General features: G+C 43.6%; 1 protein-coding gene across 6 annotated transcripts in view; it reads right to left on the bottom strand.

Annotated features, from left to right (window-relative positions):
• Positions 1–22: 22 nt before the first annotated feature.
• The window catches only part of LOC109855630 (venom dipeptidyl peptidase 4), a 254,295-nt gene continuing 236,290 nt past the window's right edge, over positions 23–18,027 (bottom strand). For all 6 annotated transcript variants that reach the window (XM_020430087.1, XM_020430089.1, XM_020430088.1 and 3 more), the window contains 6 exons: positions 14,367–14,589; positions 9,736–9,923; positions 6,912–7,106; positions 2,786–2,946; positions 1,836–2,047; positions 23–1,716 (listed from right to left, as the gene is read on the bottom strand). In XM_020430087.1, the coding sequence (XP_020285676.1) occupies positions 1,615–1,716; positions 1,836–2,047; positions 2,786–2,946; positions 6,912–7,106; positions 9,736–9,923; positions 14,367–14,589 (1,081 nt within the window). In that variant the 3' untranslated portion in view covers positions 23–1,614. The remainder of the gene's footprint in view (positions 1,717–1,835; positions 2,048–2,785; positions 2,947–6,911; positions 7,107–9,735; positions 9,924–14,366; positions 14,590–18,027) is intronic.

The raw sequence follows: 18,027 nt of genomic DNA, 5'->3' as shown, positions 1-18,027 counted from the left end.
ATTTTTTTGTACACGTACAATATATTAATTTTTGTAGTCAAATGTTTTTCTCAAAACGTACGATTTTTTGGGGTAGAAAAAATAATATATCTAACTATAAATCGTTACAAAACATTGCTTTTACTGTTTCGTCGATTTTGAAAGTTGAAATCAATTTTTCATTGTCTTTAAACGCACTTTTTATGTTGCCGTTATACTTTCCTCGAAATTACAAATATATCTCCTCAACAATCGATCGTTAAATGGTGCTGTGAAAATATATAACGCTTCAAGGACAGTTTTTAAATATATGTCAACAATTAATTGGTTCGTCTCAACATTTTTATGGTACGCTAATTTCGACGTTTCGTATATTAAATGATTATATCATTGTCGGCGAGAAAATGTGAAGGTTAATTGGCGTGGTTGTGCTTGTACAATATTCTTATTTCGTAAAAGTCTATCGATTAGCACAACAGTACAAGTATATATTAATTACTAATATTAACAATAATCAATATTTTAATTTACTTTTCTTTACATATAACAATTCTATATATTTTTTGCTGAGTATTCCAGAGCCTTAAGATAACATATATGAGTTCAGACAACTCATTGTTGCATTATTGTACAAAACGATCAATTGGTGGATTCTAAGTATTTGAAACAAATGCGTTTCAAACAGGAATAAGTTTATTTCACATGTTGAGTGGACTGCAATTATATTTCAAAATATCGCCTCGATAATATTATTGTCGGAGAGTGCGTACTCGGTACACACAATAGCATATTTTGTTCTTTCAATTTTATAAAATAATTGTTTGAAAAAATCAATGACAATTATTTCTGGAAAAGTTGAAAGCAACTTTTTATAGAAAGTGCTTTTGTTTTTATGTATTTCTACTATGAAATTTGATTTCACGAACGTGATTGCGTTCAAAAAGAGAATTGCCAAGCTTCATACGCGCGCACACACTACATACATATTTCAAGATAGTAACTGAACTCATATATGTGAACATATCTAATGCACCAACCAAATTTACCAATGTCCCTAGTATAGCGCGTGATAAGAGAATCGAATAAAAAATACGTATAATTTTATCATTCAATTGTAGCTTCAAATTGACGATCTTCATCCAGAGAAAAATAATAGTTTTTGCGTGCTGATGCAATTCAAATATATCTTGGCATAAAGTGCGAACATATAAGTACGAGCCCTGAACGATACGCAATAAAACGCTTTAGTACTATTGGGGATCTGAACAGCGAGAGCAACTGAATACCCGCGCCGTTATTAGGCCTTCGATATACACCTTGTTTGTGATTTCGGTACTTTAAAAAACGTATCAAAGTCGTATATTTCTCACGGACCTGCCCTGCGCAGTTTGACAACTAACGATGTTTATCTAAAATTTAGATTCTACCTCGTTTCACACTTTCATGACTTCACCCCTCTCACTCTCCCATCCTAACAATCTTCCGGTTATGTACACTTTTTCTCTCTCGCTAAAACGCTCATATTACATATCGTACATTAACTATATATATGTACACGTGATAGATTATTTACAAGATAAGTGTGAGGCAGCTGGTATATAACGTCTAGATTGTCATCACTATTCTGCGCTGCGATCATGACTGCGATATTTGAAAACACTCGTCCAGAAAGTTCTCAAGCGAGTGGTAGAGATGCGCTCGCGACTGCGCGATCCCGTGGTCCTCGTCCGTGTAAGTCTGAAATGCAAAAGTCTCACGTTTTTTACACGACGAATTTCTGTGACGACTCAACCGCGCGAAAACCAAATTAGAAATATTTTTCATAAAAATTTCGCGAGAATCAAATACCAACGTGCCTGTTGTCTGAAGAGAATGTCCTTTTGTTCCAAGACTTTCGCGAGCATAAGCGACTGCTGATAGTGCACGTTGTCGTCCAGAGTTCCGTGAATCAAATAATACATCTTGTTCTTGAGGTTTTCCACTTTGTTGAGCAACTGACCTTTCTCATAGCCTTGCAGATTATCGGAATGCGTTGGCAGACCCATAAATCGCTCGGTATAAATCGAATCTGTAAAATGAACGTAACTATATACATATATATATCAATAAAAAAAGAAGAACAAATAAGTGAATAAATAACCACCGCGCAAATATTTCCGGAAAAAGAAAAATGGTTTTCGCAACAGCGCCGCGTTATATACGGACGCGCGAAGATGTTTTATGCGGAAATTGTGCACAACTGTGACGCCGCGCATAAGTCGTTTTAACATCATCCTGTAAATCACGCGTATTCTTCTCGCGTGTATTCTAATGAGAACGGGTAATGCTGACACGAATTTAAAGTAGTTGAAAAAGTAACATTAAAGCTGCAAGCGCGTCGTCTTTTCCACGCCGCGTATTTTTCTTCATTAAACGACGGACATGTGAAAAATTCTTGAACGAATTCTCGGGTCAAAAGTAGGTAGGTAAGTAAATTGCTTGACACACGCATATATATATATATATATATATATATTTTTTTTTTTTTTTCGAGTACACTCGGAAATAAACTTTCTCGGCGCGACTTATGGAAAAAAAAAAACTGTGTGAAATAATACAAACGCGCGCTGACGCGCGAAACTTTTGAGTTTAGCGCGTGATGTTAATAAAAATATATGCACATCACACCTTTTCACACACCGCGGCGTTGTAATAAATCGTTCCTACTTTCGAGAAATAACTTTAGGCGCGTTTTCCGAAATAAATCACCGTCGCGCGTCGCGCAATTAGTTCGATTAATCACCTATCAATTTACGATGTAACGTACCGTAAAGCGCCCAATCCGTAACGGGCGCGACAGACATGCCGCACTTGAAGATACCCTGTAAATCCATGGCGAGCGTCATGCCGGTCGCGTACCCACCGTAACTCCAGCCCCATATTGCTGTTCTCGCACGGTCGATGAAGGGCAATTTGTCCTGCAGATGTCTGGAAGGAAAGCGGGGAAGAGATTGTCGTTATGTGGTGCCCGCAACTTGTACGTGCTCGCAAACACTCAACGAGAATTTTTCTTTAGTTTTAATATATTAATAGAATTTCTCTAATGGATTCTTTTTTGTGCGTCTTATTCGCATTTGGAGAGAACGATCGTGTGTAAAAAAAAAAGCTTCCATGAAGATTGTCTTACTTTCGAGCAAGAGAAAGAGAGAGAGAGAGAGAGAGAGAGAGAAATGTCGCAGCGCGCTTGTAAAAAGACAGCCCACCCCTTCAATTAACCCTCTCGTCGCTAAAACGCGCATACAGAACAGTCGAGAGAGCGTTTAGCGATAAGAATCGACGAGACTGCTTCGTAATTTCTGTCTGCTTTTTTTTTTAACTCTCCGTTATCTACAGCGCGCGATTATAAGCGCGACCAATGGGTTTTCTAACTAGCGCAATTGCCGCGCAATTTCTCTTTTCGTTGAAATGCGTCTCTCGCGCAATTGCGTTAAGAATTTTCGGGAAAATTTGATTTGCAAATATCAGGATCCTTCGACATATTCAATGCGACGAATAAAGAAGAAAAGAAGAAAAACCCAGCTTGGGCAAACTGGGATTTCAATTGCAATGTCTACGAAGAAGAGAGAGATGGACTGCAATTTAGTCGGAGGGAAAATCCGCAGGCGGTGATACCTCTGGGACACCCTGTGTGTCTTTTAGACGCTTGGTAGTCGGAGATCGAGTGCTGCGCGTCTTGCCTCATGATTTCCGGAAACCCGGACGGCTGCACGTCGCGTTGTATCCCGAGGGGAAAGGGAGAGGATAAAAAAAAATAAATAAATAAACTAAAATAAAAAAAAAAAAGAGAGAGAATTCGTATTTCCTTCTTCCAATCTTTTCGAGCTATTGTCTCTGGCATCTCGTGTGTTCGATAATAATGGCCCCGACGGGATCAGCACCCACGCCCGGACCCGCCGCCGGCCCGACCACCCGTGGAAAATAGTAACGACTCCTCTTCGACGACGCGCGGCAGATTTTGCTTCTTCTTCCTCCTCGCATCTCCTCCCTCCTCCCTTTCTCTGTCCCGCGTTCGTTCCGGGTGAAATTTATTTACCTCGTAAATCGACCGGCGGTACGTTGAATTCTATTTCTTCCTCTGTGAGAGGAAAAAAAAAATAAAGAGTTGCACGAAGAGAAAGAGAGAGAAGAAACTCGGACCAGAAGAGAGCGAGCGCGCGCGCGCGCGCGACTCTCCTCTCTTTCGTTTTGCGGCTCGGCCGTTACGTTTATCCTCGAATACGTTTTTCGGTTTCTGCGACACGACGTCCTGGAACGACCAGTCCTTTGTTTCGTTGCTAGCGCTCGTTGCTTTACGTTCAACGGGAGTAAAGCCGCCTATTCGATCGCCATGCGAATTTAAGGTAGGATTTTCCCGGCGCTTTGAATTAAAGCGGCAAGAACGCGCGTCTCGCATTTTCTGAACTCGAATCGTTATGAGATTTCGACGGGATTAAATCGCTACGCGGCAAAAAAAAAAAAAAAAAAAAAAAAGAACGAAGAGGCGAACGAGGTGAATTTTCAAGTCGTAATTAGTGGATTGCTAATACGCTCGTTTCGAAGAAAAATTACAGCGACCGGAAGACACTTGTGCAACTTTTAAATACGTACATTTTATTTTAAAAATTAAAAAAAAAAATTAGATTAATTATTTTTCGAAATACAGCCTGTTTCTGTACACGTGCCAATTATTTTTCAACTCGCACTTGAAAAAAAAAAAAACGTTCGCACAGACGGGTTTTTCCCCGTTCGAGCAAATGGTTAAAAACTCCCTTTGAAAGAGAGAGCTATTAGCGTTTATGAAGGTCACCGTTTCCAAGAATTGCGGTGTTCAATCGCGGTTACACCACTCGTTATTCACCAATTAAGCAGTTGCGTAACGGGGGAGCAGCGACGAGTTTAACGAGTCGATTCGGTTAGTCGGTTCGATGACGGGGACAAAGGCCGACAAAAAGAAGACAAAACGGGGGGGGGGGGGATCTCGCGAAGGGTCGCCGCGTCACTCGGGGAAGGGTGGCGAGTGGCGTACAGGGAGAGAGACGGAGAGATGAGAAGAGGAGAATCCCGGACGCGGATTCCGCAATCGTTTGGACCGGCGCCAACTCCGCGACTCACTTTTTACCGGCCGGACGCCGTGCGATGCAACCGGCAAAATAATCGTGACGCAGATACCGGCGAGAAAATACACGTGGATAGAATACTACGCTATTTTACGTCTGAGAATGTCCGTGCGCACAATACGAGATGCGATAGGGTGTGTTTTGTTTACGCGATTCGAATTTTCGACCCTTTTGATTTATTTTTTTGGTTTTTTGCAGAATTTGGTTGAGAACAAAAATTGTTTTCGAGCCAAAAATCATTACCGTATAAATTTTATTCATGATATAAATGTAACGTAAAATTTATTTTACATCTCGAGCAGCGCCAATCCGCGTTCCGGATTTTCTCCCTAATTTCTACGTTGTTATTAACTAAAATTCCTTCCGTGCATTCCGCGATTCCGGACCGAGATTGCGGAATTGCCAAGCCTACGCGTGACGTTGAAGTTTGCGGGTTCGCGGTCGCGAGCGATGTCGCTTGAACGTTAAAATATGGACTCTCTCCTCCCCCTCGGTCGCGCGGAATAGGCATTATTCATCACGCCCGGAAGTTTGATGTTTCGGTTTAAAGATGGACGAGCGTGTAAGTGGTGAACTCGCTCGCTCCCGTTTCCACCTCCATCGAGATAAATTACTCGCGGCAGAAATACCGAGCTTCACCCGAGCTCGGGTTCTCTTCTCGCGCACCTCGCCGCAGCCAATAAATTTAGATAAAAGTACGAGCAATTTTCTTCTTGTTAACGGGAGACGAGGTTCTCAGGTGTCCGCGCCGTGAAAAGAACTTCATTAAGGTCCGCTTCGTCCGCGCGCGGAAAGGAAAAACCAGAGAGTTAGATTAGTTAACTTGAGGGGGGGAGGGAGAGCTCGAATTTTAGTGGAGATTACCCTCCCCCCCTTCCCCCTTCCGATTGCCCGGCGATAAGTCACTAGAGTGGCCGGGTCTGGCCTATAATTAGGTTTGGCCTAACGCGGAACTTTGTTCGCCATCGCTTTTAGGCAACGTCGCCGAGCGAGCGCGCTTCAGAGCATCAGATTCAGCACACACACTCCCTTTTCCACACCGTTCATCCCTCTCTTCTCCCCGCCGTCGAGAGTTGCCGCCCGCAACGGCCATGACTAAAATGCGCATCTCGCAGACAATCTCGGATTAACGGTGTAATGCGTCTTTCGCGTGGTATAAACGTGTATATGCGCGCGCGCCCCTTAAAAAGCAAATCCTTGTTTGCGGGAAAATTGACGAGACACGTGCGAGGAGTTTAAACAAAGAGCGGTTGAACAAAGCAAATTTCACACACCGAAAAAATTATATTCTTGTAAGTAGAAGATTTTATACTTAAAAAATCTTCTTAAAGATTTTAGATGATATTCTTCTGAAATTAAGAATATATTCTTTATTTAAGAATATATTCTTTATTTAAGAATATAGTCTTTTTCGATAGTGAGATATATATGTTTTTCTATAGAGGCTTTTTTTATTCTAATCAGTATATATTCTTATCAATATTACTATTTAGAGGATTTTCCTCTTAAAATAAGAAACTCTTCTTGGCGCTTATTTTAGTATAAAATATACTTAAAGTAAGTGGGATATCCTCAAAACAAGAATACAATTTTTTCGGTGCAGGTGTAAATTTTTTTTGCTAAATTTGAAACGTCGGATAATAGAAATAAATTTGGCGCGTTGTAATTGAAAATTTATATCAACCGAGAGCGGTTAATACAACAATTTTTGTTATTTTTATTGTATAAATTTCGAATGTTTTTAATATGAAACTATATTAAAAACTATATACTCTCTCTTTCGTGCGGTGAACTCACCTGGTAACGTTAATCTGGTCGATAATTTCAACAGTGCCAAGATGTCGGTATCCGGCGAACAGCATGTCGTTACCCATTAATCCGGAGCCGCGGCCGTCGATGGCCGCGTGTATGATGCTTTTGTTTGTCACCAGATATGTGCCCCAGTCGATGTCAAATTTCTCCGTTACCTGATACGAGTCCGGTCCGCCGTAGCTGAAAGACATACGCAGAGTGTCTGTGTATGTGTGTGTGTGTGCGCGTGACACTCAGGTGCTCGCCGTAGTGTCGCATTATTAATTGTTGCTCTGTTATTTTTATCCCCGTGACTCCTTCAAGGTTTTTACAAATTGTACATTATATTAAACAGTGTTGAAAGAAAAAAAAACAAATACCGACAAAGAACGAGACGCGACATTTTTTTTTCACAAAACGAAATAAAATATTCGCTCCCGATATTTGTTTTTTTCTTTTTTTTTTTTTTTTTTTTNTTTTTTTTTTTTTTTTTTTTGAAATTATCCTCTGATTTAATCGCCCGTGTACGTTTGCGATTGTTTAGCGCGCAATCCTCGGCATTTATTCTCGGCATTCGGTACGTACCAGCCGCCTTCGACGAAGGTCGTTTGCGCGGAATCTTGATGCCGTCTTGAAAGATTCCGTCGGGAAACGTTCGAAGAGAAGGGAGAAATGCACAAAAGAAAGAGGAATCAAACAGCGGTTGAGAATTAGGAAATGGAAGTTCGGGAGAGCGAAGATGGCTTTTCTGATACGGAACTTTCGAGATAGAGTTGCCGACTCCGGCGCGGAAATAGAGACGGACGGTAATGATTCCGAAATTCGCGCGCGCGAATGTAAACGCGAAAAATATTCGTTCTTTTTTTTTTCTTTCTGTTTAAAAATTTCTCTCCGCAACGAAAACAAATGAAGATTGCGCGGAAAGAAACGCTCTCTTAAATTTTTTTTTAACAGCAAAATACACGTCATTTTTTCTCTTCGCAGATGTATGACGTCACGTGATTTTACCGTTTTTTTTTTTAACAACAACGAATTTTCAAATAGTTGGAGAAAATAATTAATACTCTGAAGCACTTGTTGATCCGAAAACGCTTACAGAGATATTCACTTAAGAGAGCGTAAAGTCAGAACATTTCGAGTTTGCGGGCAACGTCAGCGCAGCTCGATGGCAACGGATTTCGGCTAGAGAACGGCTTGTATCGCGCGAGTACTTCACAGTACAGTACATTTCGCGTGCGAAATTTCCACGGGAAAACCGGAAAACCGAACAAGCGGGAAACTGCAACGAATAACCGCGTGATACGTGAAAACTACGCGCGCGATCCAATATACCGTTTCAAACACGTGGAGGACAGTACAATTACTCGACGATAAAGCCGCGGAACGGCGGAAACTCAAACTTCTCTTTATACACCGACGTCAAGCGAACGAAACGTGTCCGCCGGCTATGGCTCTTCTACGAGTTTAACTTGGAGTTGTGTGGCGGCTCTTTGCTTCGCCATTTTGAAATTTTTGCGAAAAATACAATCTGCAATTTCGCGTTTGCTGATAAAAATCATCAAAAAACAAAAAAATTCGCGTATAATATTCTTTTGTCAGTGTCCAGATTAAAAAACAATTTGGATTTGACCCGAGAGAAACGAGGAGGTTTTTTCGCGTTATTATCATCTCTTCTGACCTAACGCGTTACGTGGAGCTTGGCACTTTAGGGACGGACTCGCACTCCGTATATAGCGGGGACTACCATCCGTAAGCTCTTTGCACTTTCAAAAGTTCGAGCCCCGGCCAGACAGGACCGCCCCTACAAATTACGCGTTATTAGGATTTATGCCGGAAAGTTATATCGGTCTCGAGCGTCCCGCTTGCCAGCGCGACACCGCGTTGCCCCACCGCGTGGGTACATATGCTCTCCTTCTAAAAGCGCGAAAAACGCGAAAAGTTCATTCCGCTGACCCGATGTGCGAGAATGACTAACGATCGTAACGAAGAATCGCCAAAGTAATATCTAGAAAATCTCGTTTCGCGCGAAATTCGAGAACAATTTTTACACTTTGAAACTATCGCAGAATTACACACACAAAAAAAAGAAACAATATTTAAAACGCGAAAAAAAAGACTCGACGAATCAAAGGAAGGAAGATCGAGAACGTGAGTTAATTTTCGAGTCAACTGCATCGCTCTGGTAATTTTTTTTTTTTTTTTTTCCATTAATAAGGTGGGAAGAGAAAGAGGAAGGGAAATGTGTGAGAGAAAGAGAGAGAGAGAGAAAGAGAGAGCGCGCGCGGGCCAGTCGATAATGTACCGCTTTTATCGCGGAAAGCTGCTGAAGTTTTCGTTCGTGAGACTGAATACGGAATGACTCATCGCTTCGCGGTTTTACATCCCGTCCTAATTCAGTCCACGTAAGGGAGCGAGAGCTTCCGTTTTCACGTCACGGGAGCCGCAGATTGCGTTCCGCTGCTGCACGTTCGTCGCCGCTCCAGTCTCTCCATTACGCTTATCTCGCGGACTGCATTATGACGGAACCGATTGATGATCCCCGCGAAGTGCGTTGTCACATTTCTTGTCGCAGCGCGGAAAAATATGGATGCTTTTAAGTTGAACGCGTAAAGAACCGAGATATATGCCGCCGTGTTGTTACGTGAGAAACGCAAGAACTTTGTTGCGCGGAAGTTGGAAAGTTTGTCTTTGCGAACGCGATTATTTACCGAAAAAAATACACGTTGGTGTAAATTGCTCGCGAATTATGCGCGCGACCTTGTTCTTGTCAGGAAAACAGACAACTCTGCGCGCGCGCGTTGAACAAAAAGACGAACTAAACACAACTTACACGTAAACCAACATGGGATACTTGGTTGCGCCGCTCAGATCAGCACCCGGTGGTATCAGAAGCTTGACGCGGGCGTGAAAACCTCCGGGAACTGGAATTTTGTACTTCTGAACGATCGGCTGCGACCTCTTGGCGATTATCTCGCTTATCTCGCCGTTGTCCTCCCACTCGAAGACCAACGTGAAGTTCTGGAAGAAGAAAACAAAAGGAAACGTGAACGTTTCGCGTGAAATTTAATTTGTATTATCAAACAAATAAGCAAAAATTAATTCAAACGAAAGGTAAAAGGCAGACGTATATAAATCAAATATTTTATAATATTCAGAACGCGCACCACGTAAGAACAACACAATCCATCTTCCCAGCGTTCGATTTTCCTCTGATCTTCGTCCCGAACACCATCAATCGCCGGTCACCTCCCTAACACTCTGACGCGGGACATAACCATAACAGATTACACCAAAAGAGCGGGAGAGCGGGGGAGAGAGAGAGAGAGAGAAAGAGACAGCGGGGAATAACACCGTCAACACACTCAGAGACACCGCAAACTCGCGGCAAAGTCGTAAGACCAGAAGAACGTTTAGCGGTCTTCTGCCTTCCGCAAAGTGCTTCGCAACTTCGCCCGCAACGCGCACTTCCCCTTCCGCGCGATCGGAATCGATTCGATTCAAAGGGCAGCCACTTTTCACGGGTGGTTGTTCAAACTATCTGGGGAGGTTTTTTTCTTCAGCGAAGAAGGTTGTCGCGAGAGTACAGACGGACAAAAAAATTGCATTAGAAAAGTCGAAAAGCGAACGTCGTCCAAGTTCTCCGGTTTGCGGATTTTTTGCGACAGAGTTTACCTGCGAGAAGTTCAACGCGACGGGCGGCGCCGCCCCGAGAGAAGTAAGTCGGGGCAAATGTAGCGCGCAATCTGCGCTTTTGTGCGTCGAAGTACTCGAGTTAGTAGCTCGGCGGGGGTGAGAGTCGCGCGCGATTTTGCATCGAGCGGCGAACTTTTTCTCAACCGGGCGCTCGCAAGCGGATGCCCGAAGTTTCCGCGCTGAATGACAGGCGATCCTGCGGTTCGGGTTTCCGGCTTTTGTGGGAATCTCATGTCGATCGCGATATGACGTGCCGGTATCGATTTTCGATTGGGACGCGAAGTATATATATTTTTTTTTTTTTTTTGCTCTGTGTCCGGATGTGCGCGACGTGTCAAATCTACGTATCGAATGGTCGTAAGTTCGCGCGCGCGCGCGCGCGCGTACATATTGCAACGTGTATAAGTGTATATAAGTTTGATCTCAAATGTTAGAGAGAAACCGGCGAAAAGCGACGCGAAGTATCCGATTCTATTACCAACGCGTGTGCAAATTTGAACGTGATGGTTATTTCAGATTCTGAAATGAAAGATTTTTTGCGCCGAAACACAACGAAAAGTAACGAAGTGGAAATATCAGCAAGTTGAACACGTTCGATTAACATCATTTTGCCGCAGTTCGCAAATTTCGACAATTTCTCCGATATCGCGATACATCGCGGACGTAATTGAATCCGCCACGCGCACACAAGAGCGCTTTATAAATCGCATCAAAGTGCAGCGAAGATCGGATAAAACGCATTCCGACGTGATAATAGTTTTGTTTTATTTTTTTGCGTGTGTTTTTAAATTTCAAAACACAATATATATATTTTTTTTTTCCATCCTGTCGCAAAACGCGCTCATTTACCGCGTTTGAAGGGGAAACGACGAGATTTTCAGAGATTGCTTCTCGCGCAGCCGAGCCATCTGAACCTTTTCAAACAAAAACGTCACCCTCTCGCGCGCAGTTATGGATTGCCGATAATTACTCGACGTTATGAAGCAAAAGAGAAACGTAGGAATTTATATCCGCGCTAATTAAATCGGCTCGAGTCGCAGCGAAAGCGTCGCGAATCGATCCGCCGCGTGGTTTGAAAGCGCGCAATTTCATCGACAAGGTCGTTCCTTAAAGGTAATTGGATTACTGTTCATTGTCGACGGTTTCCCGGGCGAAAGGACCAATTATCAGAAATTAAACGGCTGCGCGCGAAAATAAGCGATAAAGGCACACCGGAATAGTCAGATTTTTGCCCCGCGATAGAGCACGCGGGAACGCCGTTCTCGACATCTTACGTCAGTCGTTCTCTTCAAGTTCGACGACTTCCACTTATCCTCCTTTCGCGCTCTCCCACTCTTTCGCCCTCTTCGCTGCGACAATCGCTACGACAATCAGATTACAAAGAAGATAAATCCGATGCGCATCGAGAAGCACATTTTATACACTCGCGCGACGAGACGCGTCTTGTCGCGAGGAGATCTTCAAACGTTTCAAATGAAAAAAACTTCATTAGTTTTCGATTAGTTCGCAATAAATAAAACTCGTAAATTTCAAATACATCGGAATATTAGCGCGTGCGCACGGATAAAAACAAACGCGCAATATTATCGATATTTCACTTCACAAAGATAAATGCGTTAACATCGTGTTTTCAATGATGTAGATAATATTGCCATACAGAACGCGATAACACATCGCGTTTTGTACGGTTGGTTCAAGAAAATTGAATTGTTACAACAATGCGCCACGTGAATAGAACAATTGTTCACTCTATTATCTGGACAATTGTACTCGTCAAAGAGCTTTTATTGACCGTGTGTGTGTGCGCGCGCGCGCGCATGTGTTAAATATATGAAAGGATACAACAAAATTTTTTCCCGAGTTTTAATGAAACTCAATATTTTTCTGCGGATAAAAGCTAGGAAAACGTCACGATTTTTACATATAATAAATTCTCGATTTTGTTCACGCCAAATGTAAACGGTTAAGTTTTAATTTTTTTATTTTTTATTATTTTTTTTTTTTATTACAAAAAAAAGAAAACAATTCGAAGTAAATCGCGCGTTTAAGATTTAAACGATCGACGGGTTTTTTCACTCGGCAAACAACAGAATCAAAAGCGATGTCAAGGTTATTTGGCGCCACGCTTCGTGAAAGATAACGCGCGCAGCGAATTTTATTTCACCCTCCCATATTGTCCAACTCGGTAAGTTATTAAATTTTACGCAAACGCTTTTCTGAATCGTCGATTGCAACCAGCGCGTTGTTGATTGCACCATTTCTCTCAACGTGTTTTATTTACACAATAAAATTGGAAGTTGATACAAAACGTGACCGAGTCGGAAGCGGTTGCAGATACGCAGCGCAGTCAGATAGCGACCGCGCGCTACGCATTTGCACAGCTTTACACAACACTATCGCTTCACTTCGAGATAAAAAAAAAAAAACAAAAAAAAATATCGATGACAGGCTTTTAAAAACGTTCTCATCAGTCTAAGTTTTCAAAATAATTTTGATAATTGATAAAAATGAAAAATGAAAAAAAAAAAAAAATTTTTTTTTATTTGAAATAAAAAATTTAAAAAAGTTTTTTCTTATTTTACTGAAATGTTTGCATAATTTCTCCGCGTTCTCTCGCGGGGAACGAGTTCACTAGCAAAATACACACACGCGGGGCAGTATTTACATCGCTATGGCACACTCGGTAGTTTAATGCGTCGTTATTTACGCCGGGTTTAGCACTGTGTGTTACTACGTGTAGCGTCGCGCGTTTTACGAAGCCACCGAACAATGTCGCGATAATCTGTCTCGGCGTGATTTCGATCTGATTAGGCCAAGCGAATGGTATCGCGGGTGCAATGTGTTTTGCGCGCGCGGGAATTTCGACCACGAGAGCTCTGTGTACGTGCCACGGCTAAAGAGGAAGGGATAAACAGAACGGGAACGGTGTGTATGTGTGTGTGTGTGTGTGTGTGTACGTACGTGCAAGTACGCGCTCGTATATTACTCGCAGTTGCACAATGCACTAAACCGTACCGTAGTAGTACTCGCGTATTCTATTGCTGTAACAAAATTTATTCGATTTGACCGTTCGATAGCGATCCCCAGCGCACAGCTCGTGTACCTTTCACTAGCAGAATTACGCGGCCGTCATACGTACGTCTACATCATATGCAAATGCGCGCGTGGCCGCGATACGGAACATCATTATTCGCCGACCGGATGTAATGTAACGATTTGCGCCCAGCGCTCAAAACGAAGAGCGAAAGAAATTTCACAGGATCTCTCTCTCTCTCTCTCTCTCTTACTCTCTCTTTTTCCGCTGGGATCAAATTTGTGGAAATTCGAGCCGAGAGCGTACAACGTAATGATTGATGAAACGCGTATCAAACGTCGCTCCTCCCTCCTCCTTCCGCTCTCAGCGCGTCAATACATTCATACTAAAAGCTGCGGCGAGGGGGGAGAAAATGCACGGAATGCACGGTTGCGTTCTTCTTCTGTGGAGCTCGGGATTCAAGCTGATAAATCGCTTTCTTTATCTTATTATTATTAAATTTCCGAGCTTGGGAAATTCTCTCCGCGAATTATTTGAATTATTCCTGATAGAAAATATTTACATCGTGTTGTCGGAAAAAAAAAGAAAAAGAAATTATCACATTCTCTCATCGACGTGTCGTCAATTAAATGCATCTCTCGTAATAATAAAATATACATGTATGTGTGTTAAAAAAAACAAAAAAAACAAACAAACGCGAGAGAGAAGCGCGCATGGAAATGTCAGACGCATACCTTATCGTAGATAGCTACATCGGGCACTCCAGGCCCGGCACAAGTGAGCACGTAATGCGAATTGTCAGTGGAGAATTTAGCGCTGTTATACAAACAACGGCTGCCGTCCCACTCTCTAACGATGTTACAAGTCAAACACACTGACTTGTACTCCGGATCCAGCGAGGACACTCGGTACAAATGCTGAACCGCCGAATCGTGTTCCGAAGTGGCCAAGTAGTATCTGCACAACAAAGCAAACAAACAACATATCACCCGAAACGAATATTTGTCGATTGTCGTCGAGCGTTACACGCAAATTCGTTTTCGAAATTCTCGCCACGCCTCGTTTTCTGACGAGAACTCGCTTCTTCGCGTTTCTCCGAGGTGATAATTTTTGAAATTTCAAACTCGCATTTTCTTTCGCGCGAAATCGAGCACAGGTGTAGCAGCAAATAATATTCTCTTTTTGCGATTAAAGAGACGAACATCTTGGAAAAAGCGACGTGCGCAAAAGTTACATCGCGCGTCCACCAGCGTGTCGCCGCTAAGAAATTAAATTCTTATCTGCATCATGGGACATGTGTGCGTGTGTGTGTGTGTGTGTGAGGAACACCTGTTGCAACCCCAAGATACTCGAATCGCGATAAGGGCTATGAGACAAGACAAATTGTCTCGATGCCGCTTTATCCGGAGAGACGTGGCGCAGCGACGGTGTGTATTTAGCGACCTATTATTCTGCGTCTTGTACTAATTCGACTCTCCATCAGTACCCGAGATACGTTCGCGCTCCCTCTCCCTCGCGAGGAGGAGCTCTATCAACACGGGAGGGGGGGGGGAACTAAACGCCGAACACAGAAGTGCGCAATTTCCATGTGGATCAATTTATTGAATCGCCTCCTCGTTCGGGACCGTCTACGCGTCCGGCAGAATGTCGGTCATTAGATACAATCAGAAAGGTCTGATGGTGTAAATTGCGACCGCATTGACTGACCGTCGCATGCTTGCGTTGCTAATGCTGTTGCGCATTAATCAGATCCATTGTTCTTGCCGGCTGGTAATTTTACTTGGACCAACCAGACGTCCTCCTTCTCCGAAGTGATCGATCGAGAGTTTCGCGAAACAATCGAGCGAACAAAAGTGTGTGTGCGTTTCTTTTTTTCAAAACTTCACAATTATCGTCATCGCGGCGCGTCGTCACCGCTAACGCAACGGGGGAAAATGCGGGGAATTCCCCCGTTGCGACGTTCGAATATTAGCATAACATTTTGAGCAAACTCCAGTCCATGGTTAGCGACTGCACGACGGGGGACGACTCGCGCGTTTCGCGACGGATTCGCTGGTATCTCCCCCGTCCGTACGCATGCAAATTACAGCGCTCAAGTGATGCAGCGCGGCGTTACATATCACAAACGTAGATACGTGGCGCGAAAACACGCAGAATCGATGACACTCGCGCGAAATGTACGCGACCTTTAGAAAATTTAAACTCGAGAGATAAAAGTCGAGAGAGAAAGAGAGAGAGAGATGAAATTTCATTCTCGAGTAATTTAATCCGCGGAAATCCGTTTGTTTTCGCGACAGTTTGTGATCTATCTTTTTTTTTTTTTTTTTTTTTTAACAAATAAATCGTACACGATATTTTATTTTCTGCGAACAAGTTGAATTAAAGAAAATCAATTCTCTCAATTTTGTTGATCGAAAGAAGAAATTTTTGCCTCGCGGCGTGGCAAAATGCCGTGTATTCCTGCCGTGCGAGCTGATTAAATATTTGACGTGTGATAACGATCGCGAAGTTTCTCCGCGGGGCCAAGGCCACGGGTATCTCCTCCATCGGTCAGGAAAATTGAGGGGAATCTTCACGAGCACGTCGGCAGTTTTGGCAAGATAGATGACTCGTGGGGAGGTTATTTAGAATGGATTAATTCGAGCATCCTGTTAATTTAGCCTATCGCATCAATCTTGAAACGCCGCGGCACCACTCTTCCCCATCATTTTCTCCCCGCACGTAGTCTCTCGTCGGGTAAGAGAACACGGCGAGAAACTTTTGGCGGTTCTCCGCACTTGGCGCGCTCGCTTTTCTTCGAGAATGAAGATCGATCGATTTTGAGACACGCAAGGCGTTCCTTCGGGGGAAGGAAGACGACGGAGTCCGAGAAATCTCTCGGGATGTATCTCAGAGACTCGATACGAATACACCAACGCGCACAACACAAATGATACTCTTCCATGCTGTAATTCAGTACGACGATATTATACGACGGGGTTTAATTCTGCGGTTAGATAGTGAGAGATACACGTCGGCAAATTAGAGATTAATCGGAATACGCGTCAAAGGGACTTCGGAAACAATCTGCGACGAGCAAATTGCTTCGAGAGTCTCACAGGGAATTGCTCGCAGAAGTGCAGGCGCGTAACAATCTATTCTCGCGAGGTCAACAACAACAACTGAACATTTCTCACAAAAAAAAATTCACATCGATATCGTCGTTGAAATTAATCTCGGTGTGTGTATCTGTTAAACGGTAGTAGTGGCGCGCAATATGTCGATTACCGTTTTAATTACCGATTACTCGTCAGAGATTCGAGCGGCGAAGTGGCACTCCGAGGACTCTTTGAGTGCGCGCGCGCGAGAGCTTCTCCTAATAAAATTAATCGGCAAATCTATCGGTCGGGAGAGGTGGCGAATCGCGCACGAAGTCGATTGCGCGCCGCAATTTTGTTGCGCGATGTTCGGCGAAGTGTTTATCGACTTCGTTCTAGCGCGACTTCGTTCGCGCGCGCGCGCGCGCAGTTGCAGCCGATTCCGACCAAGTTTGCCCGAGTTGCGAAGTTAACTTGTAGCTCCTACTTGCGATATTAAAAGCTAATACCCCCCCGAAAGCTGTAAGCACCGGAAATCCGGGACGCTAAAACCGGGGAATTAACGTTGTATTCCCTCGATGGACCTCGGAGCGATATCGCAATATCGGCAGATTAACGCATTTGTGTTGCGCGCGACTCTTTTATAATCTCGCGACGAAGAGACCATTTGCGCGCGCGCGCACGTATCGGAGCCGCGAGCGCAATAAACAATTTTCTTCCTTCCTCTCTCGCCAACGTGTTTATCGACGTAACGAAGCTGTCAGCAGGCGCTTCTGACGCGATATTATAACGCCGTTTGTATTATCGCGTTCACACCACCTGATGTTCTATGACGCGCGACGATTCGAGTGTGTGCGCAAGCTTATATATATAATGTTATGCCGCGGAGAAACTTCTTTGCGCGCGTAAAGACCGGGAACAAACGGCGCTATTTTACATGACCAATTTTCACGCTACACGTACGCGACCTCCTCTTGCGAAATGTCGTTCTGGGTTATCTGTCTTGTCGAGAAACGCGATGAAAGTTTCAACGGCGTAATTTAAAGTTGGCGGCCTATCGCGAGCAAGCCGCGCGTCGTCGTCGTCGTCGTCCTTCGTCGTTGTCGCGAGAGACCCGCACACACACACCTATACACACCACCGAGGTTATATCCTTTTTCAGATTGTTTACCCTTTCCGAAGTTAACTTCTTCAACGTGTGCTTATTGTTGTTTCACGCAAGTGCCATTAACTCTTCATTTTCGCGAAGAAAACGCGCGCGGATCTCTCTCTCTCTCTCTCTCGCGCGCGCGCGAGAGAACTCGTTTCCGCGAATTTC

Source organism: Pseudomyrmex gracilis, unplaced genomic scaffold, assembly GCF_002006095.1.
Source record: "Pseudomyrmex gracilis isolate BER0280 unplaced genomic scaffold, ASM200609v1 scaffold_94, whole genome shotgun sequence".
Lineage (NCBI taxonomy): Eukaryota > Metazoa > Arthropoda > Insecta > Hymenoptera > Formicidae > Pseudomyrmex > Pseudomyrmex gracilis.
The sequence above is the reverse complement of the archived record's forward strand: the minus strand, read 5'-3'. Positions and strand labels throughout refer to the sequence as shown.